The sequence below is a fragment of the Polyodon spathula genome, chromosome 1, assembly GCF_017654505.1.
Source record: "Polyodon spathula isolate WHYD16114869_AA chromosome 1, ASM1765450v1, whole genome shotgun sequence".
Lineage (NCBI taxonomy): Eukaryota > Metazoa > Chordata > Actinopteri > Acipenseriformes > Polyodontidae > Polyodon > Polyodon spathula.
Genome location: NC_054534.1, coordinates 27,784,836 through 27,801,854, shown reverse-complemented (window position 1 = coordinate 27,801,854; position 17,019 = coordinate 27,784,836). Strand labels below are relative to the sequence as shown.

Genomic DNA, 17,019 nt, shown 5'->3' with positions numbered 1-17,019 from the left:
GGTCAGTTTTATTCCAATCATGCGATGAAAAAAAAATAAAATAAAATTCTCAAAGCGACGTTGCTCGCTGCTGGTGCCGATACTCCCATTTGACTGCTGTAACTTCTAAATTATTTGCTCACGTCTGGTGTGGATGCAGCGTAACTGTTTCAGAATGTGTAAATGTCATATGGATTTTGTTTCTGTGTTGGGTAAATGCAAGAGAATCAGCGTACCAGTGCAGCGACATAGACTTTGTAGACTGGGTCGGCACAGACCATGGACAGCACACTGCAGCATGACTCCACCACCACGTCTCCTGAGATATCACTATGAGATGGCGTGCTGGCACCTGCACCCAGGCTGTTTCCATTGTTAGAGCTGGGATTGCCACTGCGCTCGCCATTGGCTAAAAGCAAAGCTCCACTGACATCATGTGACAGGCGCCTCAGGGCCATCTCTCGAATATTCCAGTTCCGAGAAAAGAGACAGCCAACCAGCTCGATTCCAAAGACCTGTCCAACAGTGAAAAAGTAAAAGATTACAAAATAACTAAAACCTATATCAAAAAGAAGTTTATCAAAACCACAACAGAGTAAGAGTAAGAGTAAGAATAATCTCAGAAGGGAAGGGGAGTTACAGACCATTGGAATTTTACTAAGGAACAATAATTTACACCAGGCTTGTATAAGAGCTTCACCTTTATCCAGGGCTCTGCAAGCTCTTTGTAAGTGGGAGGGATCTGCTGAGTTCCATATTGTGGCAGGGTGAAGTCGCTCTCCTGCTGGCTCCGCTGCGTGTCTGTGGGGGATGGCTGGTGATGCTGGTGTGACTGAGAATGGACTGATCGACCTGAAGAAGCATCGAAAGGGCTTGGCATCTCATGGCTGCTGTGAAACACGATTATTTTAAATGTCATGCCTTGGATTCTTTACCCACACTTCAAGCATTTTATGATATTGACCTATTTTCAATTTTCTTATATAATGACTTTTGACACCGTTAAGAATGAACACATATCAAACCAGGGATGGAAATAAGACTTCTTTTGCATAGCATTTTCACCCATTCCAGGTTTTAATACAAGCTTGATGTAACAAGCTTGGATGTGTTTTATTAAGCTCATCGTAAAACCTGGAATGTCTCACACCGCTGTGCAATGGGTCTTATTTCCATCCCTGCAAACAGTAATTATAAATTTTTAGGAGGGCAGAGGTGACACTTTGTTTCTGCAGTGTCCCACAAAAAAAGATGCATTTGCCTACATGTCTTCTGAAAATGTTTTTTTCCAAGCTAATATCTTTTGGCACTAGTGATAACATGCAAACAAGCATTGGTGCCCAATAGTCTGGGTTTTGTATTTGTGGGGATGAAAGCCAGCTCAACAAACAAGATCTTGATTCATAACTGATAGTCCCTCCCATAATCAGACATTTGCTGCTTGGTGTAGGTCTCTGAAAGCAGACAGAGAAGCACTGAATACCGTAATTCTAAACTGTGGCTGGGACATGCAAAACATTGTAGTGCAGTACGAGTTTAGGTACTTTGGTTGAACCCACTGTCATCATAGATAGTTCAAAGAAAGGTGCAACTATTTCATTTCATATTGTTGCCCCATTTGACTATATGAACATATTTTTTTTAATTTTGAGAAGCATAATGGAAATTAAAAAAAGACGTTTACATAATGTATTAATACCTGTAAAAATCATGCGATTTCCACTTTGCTCTACAAAGAGGGCAGATAAGCGTTTCTCTGGTTCTTCTACATTCTTCCGCCCCTGAAATGCAACACACGAAACTCAGTGAAAACCAAAATGTCTTGTGATCAACTGTCAGATGAGACACAGAATAGTTTAAGTGCTTGTCTGCAGTAAAATGTTACTTCATTGTAATTTAAAACACACTCTTGAGTTCCATCCTCTCTCTTCTATCTGTGCAATTTACTTGAGTGTAAAGAAGCCACTTATTTGATTGTGCAACAATTAGGATTATGCTAGGAGAAGATACAAAATATCATAGTTCATAACTAGATTTGATTTTGATGTTTTGGAGTAGAAATACTCTCCTTTGCTTATAAGCCACGGAAGTCTGAAATTCACTTACAAATAGACATGCAGTGGTGATGAAGCTTGTTCCTGCAGCCCTCCTCACATACAGTCAGGCTCTCTTCATCAAGCATGTCCAGTAAGCAGATGGGACACATCTGCTCCTCCTCATCCTTCATACTACAAAATGAAGAGCAAAATACCAGTGACACTTGCAGCAATATATATTAACAATAAATTTAAAAAGATGCACCTATAAAACTTTTCAGTGGTACGTATCTCAATGAAACAAAAAGGTTAATGTGGGAGATCTGTCTTCAATATTTACATTGAAGGTACATGTTAAATGTATCACTTTTAAAACAAACATCCAACCAAAATCAGTGATTTAAACCTCTCACTATCCAAAAATCACAGCTAGTAAAGCTATATCAAGCATCACAGATATTTTGATGATCTAAGTACTTTTGTGCTTCTATAGAGAATTGTTTTGGGGAGGTAATTATTGGACTAAAACAAGGTGCCTATCCACCTAGCAACAATGACTTGGAATGGCTTCAATCTGAAGTAAACGCCAACCTGTTCTCATTGCTTGATGTGGAAGTGCTGGATGAAGAGGACGTGTGACAGTTCGACATGCGAGACACAAACTTTTGGATTGTACTGCGAGAGGGAGCTTTGATCCTTGAGCTGCGCCGGTTGTGGTACTTCTGAAACAAACTCTCAACCTGTTCAATTTGGAGAGAAAATTGAACATGTATATAAATTTATTTTAAAAAATATGCTTTCTTCACCACTGTCCAAGTGCAATTTCTGTATTTAACTCTTTCAGCACTGCCGGAAAGATCACAACTTCAGCCTCGGAACGCTAAACACAGCAGACCATTACAATCACAGAGCATTTATACAGCAACATGTTTATGACGTTTTCACAATAAAGTATCTTAAACTATTTAGTGAGTAATATCAGGGTTATATTTTTCTATATTGTAGTTACTTTAAAAGTAGTGGTGCGACATGTATCAGAAATTTTGTATGGACATTGATCCACATACATGTCTGCCAGATATTGGATAGAAATCCAAAACATGTATTAAAAAGTGGTTGGCCTTGCACTGATTTGTCAGCTTGCCAGAATTTGTGGGCCGGTTTCTAAAATGTCAAGTAAAAAAACAGCTCTGCCTGAAGTGTGTAATTAATAAACAGAGGATCAACACAGCTGCTCTTGACCTCCTATTTAAGATGATGTTGGCAGGAAGAAATAAATGGTCCAAATTAGGATGACCAAACAAGTTGCCAAATAATTGGGAAGCGAGTCACTATGTGGAGATGCAAATGCAGGTACATCATGCCAAAATGCTTCATGGTTTCCAAAGCTAGACCAACTCGCAAGGGAAATGTTATGTACAGTGATCAATGTTTTGTTTTATGTTGTGATCCTATTTTCTGTTATGTTTAATGAAATAAACAAGAACCAAAACGTTTTTTTCCCCCCATATTTATTTTATTTGAAGCAGTCAAATTTGACAATTTGGACTTGTTTGTTCAGCTAAAAAAAGGCATAAGTAAACCTCGGTAATTCTATTACTTTATGAAATGTGTCTGATGCCACTTTGTTTATTGCAAAGAAATGACAATGGCAGGGACGTGACACCTACTTTGTACTGTTTTGGTCTGAAATACACTCAACCTGCTGTTCTGGGATAGATTTCTACTTTAATACAGTGCTACATATAATGACTTTGATTGTGTTTTGCAAATTAACAAATATCCAAATACTTGTCTGAATTTTTAACAGATTTCTGAACATTAAAATGCCACGATCGTCCCAGCACTACTGAAGAAATTCATGAATGAGGAAAGGCCATTCAGCCCACCTATGCTTACTCGCTTTGGAAAGTGTGGAAATGGTTAATCCTGAGGCATGAATTGCATGCGTGTCTTGTAGGTGACACAGGGACACAAACACACACTATATTGTATAGAATCTTAGAATCTTGCCATACCTCAAAGTTTTTAAGAGTCTTTCTCCACAGCATGGGATCACAAGGCTCGAGCTGGAAAACCCTCAGCATGACGAACAAGACATGGATACAGAATGTTCCACGACCACAGCTGCAGGTCTGCAATAAATACAGAAAACAAAACGCTATAAAAAAAGGTTGGACACACATGGTCTCTCCCTCATAAAGCGCCTTTTAAACAAGATGCAAGAAAGCCTTTGAAGTTACTTGTCTAGGTATTGCATGGCCCATCTGTACATTTAACAGTGGAGCACCATCTCTGTACACGAATTGGAGATAATCTGGCATGTCCCTTTCCATAATCCCGCTGCAGTGAAAGTCAGCACTAATCCAGTAAAGATGTTAAAAGGGATGCTGATGTAAAATCAAAACAGTGTGGTCAGTGATCAAGCTTACCTGAGGCCCAATGAAGACCCGGTATTTATTGTCTGGGCTGTCTCCTCCAATAAGGAAGGAGTTGGGTCCGATCTGCTGTAGCAAGTACAGTCGTGCCCGCATGACTTTGCTGACTCTGCGCTGTGTTTCCTCGGGGCTATAAGGTGAAAACCCGTCTGGTGAGGGAGCCCGCCTGGGAGGAGTGACTCGTCCACTTTGAAACTGAACACAAACAAGCCACTATTATTTACAAGGGACAACCCTGCAGATAGCTGCTCAGTTAACAAAAAATTTTATTAAAATATATATACACACACACACACACACACACACACACAAATTTTAAATGAGAAAAAGCTAGCCAACAAGGGACATGATTGTATTTGAGATATTTCTGCTGTGTCATTAAATTTAGTCTACAAAATAATTGGTTACTAAAACCTTGCCATTTCCGTTGTGTCTTTGAACTGAGCTCTGCAAAGCTGTCTGGAAGCAGTTACTGTAGCTCAAAAGTGACAGAGGTGCAACTGAATAGATGACAGAACCCTGGTATGAGTTCAGCACACTGGATGGCCCACAGCATCAGGTTCAGGTATCAAGGTTTTAAAAATCGCTGCAAGCTGTACTTAGGGTCAGATTGAGAATATCAGGAAACTCAAAAACAAACTCTGACTCCGATGGCATCAATAAAAAAATTAAAAAAAGATTGTCGAAATTGGATTACAAAAGCAGAGTTGTTATTTGCACAACAATCTGTCACATCTAGGATATGACTTAAAGTCAATTTTAATATGCATACACTTAAATCACTGGCTACTAGTCAAAGGATTAAAACATTAAATCAAAACTGCACTAGGATTTCTCGCAGTTAATTACAGGGACTGAAACTTCCATTATTTGTGCCTTTGCATTGAGCTTGAAAATCTGTATCCGATTTACACAACTATTGCATAGATATAATTTATCTTAGTATCTCTGTATACGTCACAGAATTTTCAGAACTTTTTTTATTGAACTGTATGGAAGAAAATGTCTGTTTAATAAGCTATGGTGTCTGCCAGTCAAGATACATCTCACAGGTGACCATTATGACTGGATCAACTCACAGGTACAGGGGACACCCTCTTCCTTCTCACGCCAGGAGACTCAGATTTGACGGTGGTTTTTGATGATGAAGATGAGGAGGTGGTGGTGACGGAGGAGCCTGAGCTGCTGGGAGAGGGACTGCGGCGAGGGCTGGACTGCTGGGAAGCGCTGATCTGTGGCTCACCAAGGGACTCTGAGCCTGGTTTATTTGCTTCGGAGCCCTCTGCTTTCACCGGAATTGGTTTCACAACCTATATGACACACAGCACAGACTTGTGGTTTTTCAAATATTCATGAGCAGCAGCTTGCTTTCTTTCAACTGTAAATATTGTACACATGATCTGCTGTGCAAGGTGCCCTTTGAACTGGAGATATTGGTAATGCATGCACAGAAATACCATTCTTAACAGTGTTATAGATACTCCAGACAACATAAGTTTCTTTAAATTTCACCTTATACCTAAAGATTGGACTTTTGAGGTCTTTACAGTGAGTGTTGTAGATGCAGTAGCATTTAATATCATTAACAGTATCAACTTTTCAAATCAATGTAATCTTGAGCTTGCCATTTTATGGAGTCTAATGCTGAAGATTTCTCAATGCGACACACATTTCCTGTGGGTCAATAACATTTTAGGCTACATCAATACACATTGATCCAAAGACACAACATGTCTGCATGTGGCATTTCATTTTCAGTACTGTAAAATCAGGAAGAGATACCCATATAACTTTTTTTTTTTAAAAAAGCTATAGTTCTATGGTGGTGAAAACCCAAGAGTTTACCATAGCATTCCATACAGTGTTCATTTTATATGGGTATGAATGGCTCCTGCAGCACTGTACCTGTTGCTGGTAGGGGTCCTGTAACAATAGAGCTCCTGTACTCACCACCGGTCCTCTCCTGTTCCGCCTCTCAAGCCATTCATGCTTCCAGGCTGGCATGCATGTTGCTTTGAGTTTCTCCCTGATCATGCGCTCCTCTGGGCGGTCATCCATTTTCTGCAACCCCCGGAGAGTTTCTTTATTCTCCATGTCACGGCTATGGAGAGGAAAAAAGATGAATTAGGAATGTGACAGTGAACCCTTTATTATAATTAAAAGCATTAAAAGCTATTGAAGAATGCAAGGAGAGTGCCAGCGTCACCTATCCTGTACCTCCATTCATCATTCCTTAACCCCCCTCACCAACATTTACAATAAAGGTCACAACTCGATTCCATTTGGCTACAGTGGGATATTTTACAATAACGAGCCAATCAGTTAAGTACTATGTAATTAGAGGGACAGCAGCCAACAAGCAGCATACTTGCAAACCTGTATAAGTGCTACAAAGGAAATGTTAAGAGCAGTAAATTGAAATTTGACAGGAGGCTCACGCTGCCTTAATTCAGCAGTTTTGAGTTACTATTTTTTAATCAAATCACAGAGAAAAACAAACTGTGATAAATGTAGTGATTCTGCAGCAGTCAGGCTCTTCACTAGCTGTTCATCCTTTTCACAAGGAGTTCTGGGTTCAAATCCAGCTCACATCACAAGTGAAATTAATTTGGTGGTCTAATTGTACTCCCCCAGTGGACAATAAAAACGACAGTTTTGGGGCAAAATTATGGTACATCCATTCAACTTTTTGTCAGTCCCGCTTATTTATTGTAACAGGGTGCTGCACATGTGAAAAGACACTTTGATGAGAAAGTACAGGATATCATACAAATGTGGACAGGCAGGTCTACTCTCATCAATTGCCTTTTTAGAATTACAGAACAATGCAGTACAATGTACCGTAGCCTTATTTAATAGAAAAAAAAAGCAACTGCACCCTAGAAAGAGGAATCCTTAAAAAGATACCACTAAGTAGCATAAATATTTTACAGTACATAATTAAATAAGGGAATTTAAAAGAGACCCAGAATGCACTGGTGGGACTGCACATAGAATACTGAGTTCAGTTCTGGTACTAAGAGCAACCAAACTAATCCAAGGGCAATAATAGCAAACACAAGAGACCGAGGAGATGCACGAAGGTAGGATACACAACGTCCCTAGCACACGGCTACACTGTATGATATTTTCCACTGTTCTGAAGTGACAAGGTACAGCCCTACAGGCTACAAACTAAGCCATGTAGAGTACTGTAGGCAACATGACATTGATCTCATCTCAGCTGCTGTAAAATTGACATTGACAAAATTGACAAACGCGCTGTTATAGCTTTTAGTATCCATCAGAAACAGATATAAATATACACTACTGTACAGTCAAACTTCCTTTGTACTTCAATCACACACAATTCTCAAATGTAAAAATTGTACTTAAAATATCCTACTTTTGAGGTAGTGCATGAAGTTTCTTACTCAGTCAGATTAACACCCATTTCCTCCATCAGAACAAAACTCAACAGCTACAGCTCAGTCCAAATCCACATCCACTTTATTGTAACCTATCCCAATACAATCACTACAACACTGTGAGCACAATAACACAACCGGCAAATGCACATTCAACCCACATTTGATTAATTGGTTGCAAAATATAATCAATTAAAAAAGGTGTTGGATTACTCATCAAATCAGGAAATTGATTAAACCCCCTTACTTAGTAACTGTAAAACATTACTTGCCAATCGATGCCGACAAATTCATTGAAATGTAATGGTGAGCTTTGTTATGGGGAGCTTTGGCTATCAAGACTCACAAAGTAATCCAAAGTAACATTATATATTAGCCCTCTACAGTCTCTTGAATGTAATTTCTTTTTTTTTTAAATTATCCTCTTAATTTTTTTGACACCCTGTAAACCCACATAAGATACTTTAAAACACTTTCTAAGACAAATACCCTTAAGTTACAAAAATCAAAGCTAAACAAAAAAACAACTTCTAGAACACACACAATTTTCTTCAAGAAGTGCAAACCTCTTACCAAAAACCCTCCACTGTACTGAATGCTGGATTATCACCAAAATGTTCAGTAATAAAAACAATGGTTAGAGCAGGAACAGCTAGTCATTGATGAAGAAAGCATTTTAAATAAACACAGTCCAAGTCTTTTCAAATTGAGAAGGGTAAAAAGCTTCTGCTTCTTGTAATATTGTCAAAGGAAACAACAATATTGAAGAGGAAACAGTAGTTTCCTGTTAAAATGCAGAATATATCACAAGCAGGTGTAAGAATTTCAAACAGGAAACCTGCGACACTCTTTAAAATGCAGATATTGAAAACTCAATCCAACCAGACCACAATACTAAAGTACTGCACATAAATTAAGTGTGGACAACCACACATCAACAGTTTGGCTTGTGCACTGTACTGTGCTGCTCTGTGACACTATAGAATCTAGCTACCTGCAGACTACTTTTAGATACTTGCTGAAATGTTATACACCCAATTCATCTGCTTAAAATAAGAAACAAAAAAAAAAAAAAACATCTAATCTGTAGGACTATAGTAATTTAGCTGAGAATAGTCAGTTTATAAGGTACTGTGCTGTACGTGTAGTGTACTCCAAAGATAAATACAGTGGCAAATGGTTTTTACTTCACTGCTACTGTAGTATTGTATTTGCTCCTGCCTCATTTATGAGCTTCCCAAGCTTTAATGGAGCAAGTCTTGTTAGTCAGGCCTTGGATCCAGAAACAATGAACTACAATAGTGCAAGCTTACAATCTCCACCGTCTCTGGATAAAAGACAGCAGTACAGTAGCGGTCATTGGCGATCACATGACTGCCATCTCAGTTTACTGGGTTCTAAACAAAGGACCTTTGTGTTGTCCATGCAGGTGGGACGTGGAAGACGTGCCAGCTGAGGCTATGTTTCAAACTCCATGTAAAACAACACACAGGAATATTCACAGGAAAGATTATTTTCACATCCTTGCTCATAAAACAACCTTTTGAAAGACTATTTTCTGCTGCTGCAGGACATGCAGACTTTAAACATCACAGCTGATTGGGATATAGATTGCCTGTTATAATGTAGATTGCCAAAGAATGTGTTAACTTAAATTACTGAACACAGACATACAGCAGTGGGATCTAAACCAGTAGTCGTTTCAAGAGGGCTGAAGCACACAAACACACACACACATTTTTCTCTCCCAAATGACTCGACAAAATATCTCCCAGACCTGGGGATCAATTCACTTACACAAATGCTGCTGCTTGGAACGATTTCAAATGTAGCATTGACGTCAGCTTGTGCCCACGCTAACAGTATTGTATACAACAAAACAGAGTAATTGTAAGGAAAACAAAATGGGCAATTATGCTAATGCGCTTTATAAATATAACCTTTCTGCCAATGCATGATTTTGGTCGAAGTTCTTGAGATAATTTGTTCCCCCTCCTGTACACACATAAAATAAAACCACACCACTCCCGGTTACCTTTACAGGCAGGTATACTACATGCTGCATTTACAGTCAGACAGCGTACAAACAAGCGCAGGAATTATGGAGCAGTTTCTCAAAAGTCACAAAAATGGTCTGAACAGAATGAAAGCAGCTGTGCTTCTACCAGTACAAACGAACACTCTCTCACTAAAGCTATCAAAATCAATTTAAAATTGCAACTGCTTTAATGTAAACATTAGCAATTGCCATTTCAATGTCCATTACAGATAAAATATGTCTCCTTCCCTTACACTTGCTTACATACAGTACAGCACCACAGAGCTGTCAATTTCTTTGCTTTGCAGCAGATATATTGCAAACCTCTCTTACAGCTGTGTTGCATCAGAGGAATCACCAAACTGCCATGTTTCCAGTTTAAACAACCCCTTACTGCACAAGAAATATTAACACCTGGTTATGTACTGTAACTGGCACTCTGAGTGATCCAGTTTACAAAACTGGCCAAATGAAACTCAGTGCAGCAGGTACTGTATGACTTGAGCAAGAGTACTACTGTAGCCTATACATTATATCACGTAACGGTACAGCAGACTGTACTGTGTCGTAACCAATATTTTCTCCATTACGCTACAGTACCGTTGTAGTTTCTTGCAAACAGGGCTCTCTTTAAATCCTCTTCAGTGTTCATACCTTCCTCTGGTACTGTATTCTAGTGTACAGTAAGAAAGTACAATTGGTATTATTATAATTGTATGCAATGGGCAGCGATGTAACAATTCATCATGGATTGTATAGTTTTTACTGTGATACAGAACAGTACTATAAATTTGTGGCAAAAGAAACAACCAATTACACTTCTGATCGGTACGAAACAAATAAAATTAAAATAAGTTTACAAGATATGAATGAACTCTAATTCAAGATCAGGAAGGCAAAAAAAAAATTACTACAGCTGGCTGCATTCTACAGCAAATAAAACCTTTAACTCAAACAACACAAAAAACACAAGAGGTGATGGTCTGGTTCCTTAAATGGGCACCGAACTGAAACAAACAAATGAACAAACACCTAGTGGATTTTCAAATCCAGAGCATTGTTTTTTGAAGATGCAGTAGTGCTGGTACAAATATCCGAACAAACATAGCGTTTACACGCATTCAAAGGCCAAAAAACGACTTCCATGTCCGGCAGAAATGACAATTGATAGAAATGAGAAAAAGGTACCATAACTTGTTTTGACTTGCACTGATTTACCACATTGCCAGAACATGTGCAGCAGTTTCTAAAATGGGAAAACAGCTCAGTCTGCGTGGGATTTCTATATTAAAATATAGAAGATCAACACAGCCGCATTTAGACCTATATTTACTCTGGCTGTCAAACCTCAGCATTTGGACCTCAGTCCAGATTAGCACGCGCACGTAATAAAAGCTGCCAAACAGTGATCTCTACATAAATCTGCATCCGATTCTGTGGGGGTACATAGCCCCTGCGATGTGATACAGATCAGGTACAGTACGTCACTCCAAAACGCCTCACGTTTTGCAACATGGGCCAGCTTACAAAGGCAGTGTCTCCTATTGTGATCAACATTTATGAACATTTTAAAAAATTTTTTTTTTTTAAAAAATAAATAAAAATAAATAAAACACATTGTGTCCCCTTTCTGTACTGTTTTTACTTGCAATACACACAAGGGTTTTCTTTTTCTTTAACTGTTACTACTGTATTTCATGGTGTGTTTTGTAGTTAATTCAGTGGGGTCACAACCTATTCTTCGAGGGGACCATAGTACTATATATATAATATACTATAATTAATTAGATTTAAATAACGTGTTGCACATAATGGCTTTCATGACCTTTTGCAAATTAACGATTATCTCATAAAAATTCCATGTTAGTCCCAGCACTAATTTGTAGCACGTGATAAAACACTATAGGGCTCGCAAAATTCTGTTAATGGTAATTGCCCTTCAGGTAGTCCATTGTAGACATTTGGTTGTCCAAATAAATGTCAAGTTGCCCATAATTGACCTATGGACTGTGATTTGTACAAAGAACACTGTGCTTAATACAGGTACAGTATCTCAGGGTTCATACACTTTTTCAACATCAAAATGCCACACTTTTTCCAGACTTCCATTTGTTTTCCCAGATTTGTGTTTATTAGTTTCAACTAGTTTTTTGATAGATATCCACATTGGCGGGCAGCTGCAGAGCATTATAGCTTTTTGATCCACAGCAGAAGTTGCTCCTGGTATTTTTAAAAGTTTTTGTCAGAATCTGAAGGTGCATATCTAGCAAGAGACAATGCTGGTATGCAAAAGAGAAGTAAGATACAATCTAAGAAATGTCCAATATTTGAGAACTATGTTGCATTATTTACAAAAAGAATATACAAAGTTGTATACTGCAAGTATACTTGTGCCACAATAGAATAGTATAATGGTACCAGTAGTATACTAAAACCAGACAATTTTGGCACAAGTATACTTGCAGTATGTTAATTTTTTTTTGTAACTGATGATATTGGATTCTGATCCAATCTTCTTTATACCTTCTGTTAAATGTTGAACACTGTGGGAGGTGCAAAATAACAAAAATGAAATAACAAATGTGCACACATTATATATTAAAATGTGCAAGTGTCATATATTAAGCATACATGCAAGTCAAATACTTAATACAGTGCACCCCTGCAACCGTGTTTGGGTCCAAAGCCTTTTGTTCGCTATAGTAAAAGGACAATCCAAAACGAAAAATATAAGCTGCTGGAGTAAGCTGAGGAAGTCACCTTGGATAAAGGCATTACCTAAATTATCAATAATATTAGTACTGTTTAATTCTTAGATTTTCTTTATTATTACAGTATTTGTCATTACTAGCACTAATAATAATAATAATAATAATAATAATAGCAGTGAGACTGTGACAAAATAGAATTACAAGTACAGTACCCAATGTATGGCATGCGACATCCAGTATTCTGGCTATAACACAGTACAACCCCCCCCCCCCCCCCCCCCCCCCAAGCGTATTAAAGTTTCAGTTTTGTTTCAAATGCAAATGTTAATTGAAATCTTGGTTCCTTATTTTAAAAAAATTAATTTAAAAAAATCTATGTTGCTTTGCCGTGCCAGCTGCATAGAGCTGACGAGCCAATATCAGCAGCAGTTTATTTATTTATTTATTTTTTAAATCAGTATTTAAATCGTATAATGAAGGCCATATAGCAAGGATGTAAATACTGTATCTACATAGTATACCGCCTGATGGTTTGGACCCGAGACTGTTGCTGCACTCGGTACTGTAAGTTACAAGCAAGCTTCATACATTTAAAATAAAATTACCGGTACATTTTATTAAATCACATTAAAGAAATGAGAAAAGCGATGTCAACATGCTACGTGCTAAATCTGAGTCAGTGATAATAACTATTGTATTCAATTTTTTATTTTTTTTTCTCGGTTAGGAAATTACGTTAACAGTTTAATAAAGGTAACAACAAGATAACAAAATGTGAATCTTGGTGAGTAGAGTACTGTAGCTTGTAATTCCAGTCTGTAACTTTGTTTAAAAAAAATCATAGCCTTCAATATAAATGTATATACTTTGGCTGTCGTAGTGTCCATTTTACCCTTCGTTTCACTGGAGCAGAGTCATGTGGTACATACCAGTGCGCGGACTAGATAGGATTGCTTGAGTTGTCAGGGGTATTACACTGGGCAATCCTTGCGGGATCTGGTCACAAGCAATATTTACGTGTACGTCACCACGGAAATCACTCAAGCATTACCAATGAAAATCACTGATCCCACTAAACGTGTTTTACCGGTATGATCTGCGAGAGGAATCTCGATTGAGAAACCGCTGTTTGATTAAAGCACAGAACACTATCTTGTTACAGAGTAAAACATCGGATTGCCCATTGGGCAAGCAGCCAAAAAAAAAACACGTTGTCCGAAAGATTTTTTTGGTTGTCCTGGAATATCGGGCTAGCGAGTTTGCGAGCCCTGCACTCTAAACAAATGAAATGCGCTTGTAAGCAAAGCTGGGCTGCAAACAGAAATTTTGGACTTTACACTCACATGCCACAGAGCTAAACTTGGGATCTTTAACATACTGTAGACCATCTGTGAAAACCATTGAGATACTGTTTATTGACACATGGTTTTGGAGAGGTCTCCACTTACTGATGGTGACAAGTGCAGATTAATTACCAAGCGAACCAGTAGAGTTGTAAATAACCACAACCAAACAAGATCTAAGCTAAAGGGTGTACTGTATTTGAAAACCATTTCAGCTTGTGCTATCATCCTATACTGCACATGACACTTCAGCTCATTCACTGAAGCATACACTATGTATCCGCAAGACCAATGGTTCATGCACTGTGTACCAATCTGGACTTGCAGCAAGATGAAGCCTTTGCTTTCCATACATCTGCAACAGGAATTTGCATTCATGTGATCTCTAATTTGCAGGTTTAAAACAAAGTCACAACTTCTTTCTGCACCCAGCCTTCATGTCTTGCATGCTGCAGCATAACCAAATACAGGATGATCACCCACCTCCAAAATGTCCAGTATATCTGCCAAAACTGAAAACAACTAAAATCCTATTTTTGCTAAAGCTTAAACCACCAATATTGTGTATATAAGCAATACCAAATAAGGGCAAAATTGATCCCAACATACTGTACCACCTTGCCTGTACTAGAACCACGGCAAACACTGGACTAATTACAGGCAAACGCAATCTCTATTTCTGATACCAGTAACCTTACCTCAGTAATCAAAAACCAAAATGATACTGCCGAATACCTTTCTAAAGCAAGATGTGAACAAAGTATTTTGAATTCAAGGAAATACAGTGACCTTCAGTGTACGAAAATATGCCGGCACTAGAGTTGGTCTAAAAGTGCAGATCACCATCAATTGCTGTATAAAGTAACAGAACACACTGAAAACACATTACTGCTGTATCTTGTGTTCTCCAGATCGAGGAGAGCATCCAAGTGTATCCAGATCATGTTCTCTTCTACAATGCTAGTCTGAAATGAATAGAATTTGTGGGAACAATCCGAGCATCACCATTGTTGCAGGAGGGAGCTTGATCTGGATGCACTTGCCTCGTTCGCCTAGCAAACAACTTGAGAAAAAGTTGAAAAACATGTTTAATTTTGTCCTTCAGCTCATTTGTAATCAAAATATACAAGATTTTACCTACTTTCATCCCTAGAATTTTGAAATATTTAAATCAAGTTCAATAAAAATGCCCTGTATTACTTTATTTTACCGCAGTGCCACCATTTGGTAGTTTTCGAGCAGCATAACCTCATAAAATCTGTACAGCATGCTAAGTATTAAGAATAGCACACATTGACAGAGCATACTGTATTTGTCATGGGCCGGATGCTGTGACTGCAACAGCTTTGAAGGTTATCTCGGGAAGTAGGGTCTGTAACTGGAGATATCTAACCTTTTAATGCTTTCTAAAACTGCTTTACAGTAGAGGCAGGAAGCAGTTCAGTTCAAGAAACTGGAACACTGTTGCCAACATACTGTGATAAAATCACAAAGCACATCCAGACAGTTATACATGTTTAAAATCCTGTTTTCTAAATGTTGATAAAAAAGATCAACTGTATTAGCTTCCTTTTCAGTGTGCTCAAAAAATCTGCATTAGTGCCTATGATTATAAACTAGGGTTCGCAATGTCAGGAAGTGACACAGTTACACAGCGGGCTTCCTGTTTTATGTTTAGTGTTCCCTGAGGGACAGCCACAACAGAGTATACAGTTTGTACAGTAGCCACTACTAACACAGAGGGAATGATCCAACACACAGTAGGCTACAAACCTTAAGATCTCTAGCCTTGTACTAAAATATGTTAAAATGTACACAAATTACAGCATCTCTTATTTATATTGTAATGTGCAGAGTAATACTGAACAGAAAATGTTAAGTTTTAAGTATTACTCTGTATGTGAGAGAATGTAGTTTGTCTGCAAATCTAAACAATGGCTTTGAAGAAAAATGTCCCAAGTTTGTATATTTAAAAAGAAACTTCTAAGTAAATAAGGATAGATAGTACAGCAAATTTGAAAAGAAAGGTGTTTCTTGCTCAATAATTCAATTCAGTGTTGAACAGATTTGGCCTATATTTTAAAAGTAAACACTGCTAAGCAAACCTTCCTCTTTCCATGAACTGGTAGGGTAAATGTAAAGTTAGTAAGAAAATTACAGGACGAGCCGCATCCTGTTTCCTAATATCCTCAAAGTCATGCCTTTACTGTATGTGACTGAATCAAAACGTTGCCATTAAAAAAAGAACCCTTTCCATAGATAACACCATCATGAAAGACCGGCCATCACTGACTTGCAGTACAAACTAATCTAGTGTCAAATTTCAAGGCCACTGAACAAACTGGCACTTGAGTGAACGACCAAACTGATGATTTTGCATTCAAACAATGTAGAACACATTATTTTGTACAATGCCACAGTCAAATGGTTATTTTTCACTAGACAACACTGGTAAACTTTACTTAGATAATCGCAGAATACAGCCATGTACAAAGTATTAAGACAATAACTATCTAGAGTAATTGTGAGTAACTATTTATATACCCACTTACTGTAATAAAGTCAGATATGTGAACCCAATACAGTTCACCAGCCTTCACTACGATATATGCCAGGGGTTTTCAACCAGGAGTAAATGGACCACCGGGGTACTTCTAAGGGTCATAGGTGGCAAGCAGGACGACTCAGAAATGCACAAATAAAAATTCCTAAAGAAAATACTACCTTTTAATTTTTTGCATCCAAGTTTTATTTAATCTTTGTTTAGCAGCTCAGAATGAAGCCTCTACCACGTCCACATTGTTTGGTTTTCTGTCTCAAGCAGGTGTCTGGCAATTGTGCCTGGAGAGCGCTCTGTGCTGCTCAGACTTTGCTGTAAAATTATATATTAAAGTATAAATGCGCTGGTAAACATAAATAGTCATGTACTAACTTTGGGTTATTCTGCCTTTTATTGGTAGCTATTCAGTGAGCGAAAATTGCAAAAGGTACTTTAGCCGAAACCTCCCGACAGAAAGGTTAGAGTTTCAAAAAAGGTTGAAAACCCCTGGTATATACAATACTTGTA

The 17,019-nt window shown here is 38.1% G+C and overlaps 1 protein-coding gene across 4 annotated transcripts in view; it reads right to left on the bottom strand.

Moving 5' to 3' along the window:
* The window catches only part of LOC121316750 (mitogen-activated protein kinase kinase kinase 1-like), a 45,674-nt gene that overhangs the window by 13,399 nt on the left and 15,256 nt on the right, over positions 1-17,019 (bottom strand). For 2 of the 4 annotated variants that reach the window (XM_041251896.1, XM_041251921.1), the window contains exons 2-10: positions 6,404-6,554; positions 5,533-5,763; positions 4,448-4,648; positions 4,034-4,150; positions 2,607-2,755; positions 2,086-2,207; positions 1,679-1,760; positions 680-869; positions 216-494 (exon numbers count right to left, since the gene is read on the bottom strand). In XM_041251896.1, coding sequence (XP_041107830.1) covers positions 216-494; positions 680-869; positions 1,679-1,760; positions 2,086-2,207; positions 2,607-2,755; positions 4,034-4,150; positions 4,448-4,648; positions 5,533-5,763; positions 6,404-6,554 — 1,522 coding nt within the window. Of the gene's footprint in view, positions 1-215; positions 495-679; positions 870-1,678; positions 1,761-2,085; positions 2,208-2,606; positions 2,756-4,033; positions 4,151-4,447; positions 4,649-5,532; positions 5,764-6,403; positions 6,555-8,433; positions 8,577-17,019 lie in introns of those variants that run through there. The other 2 variants (XM_041251913.1, XM_041251903.1) reach the window with 2 other exon arrangements.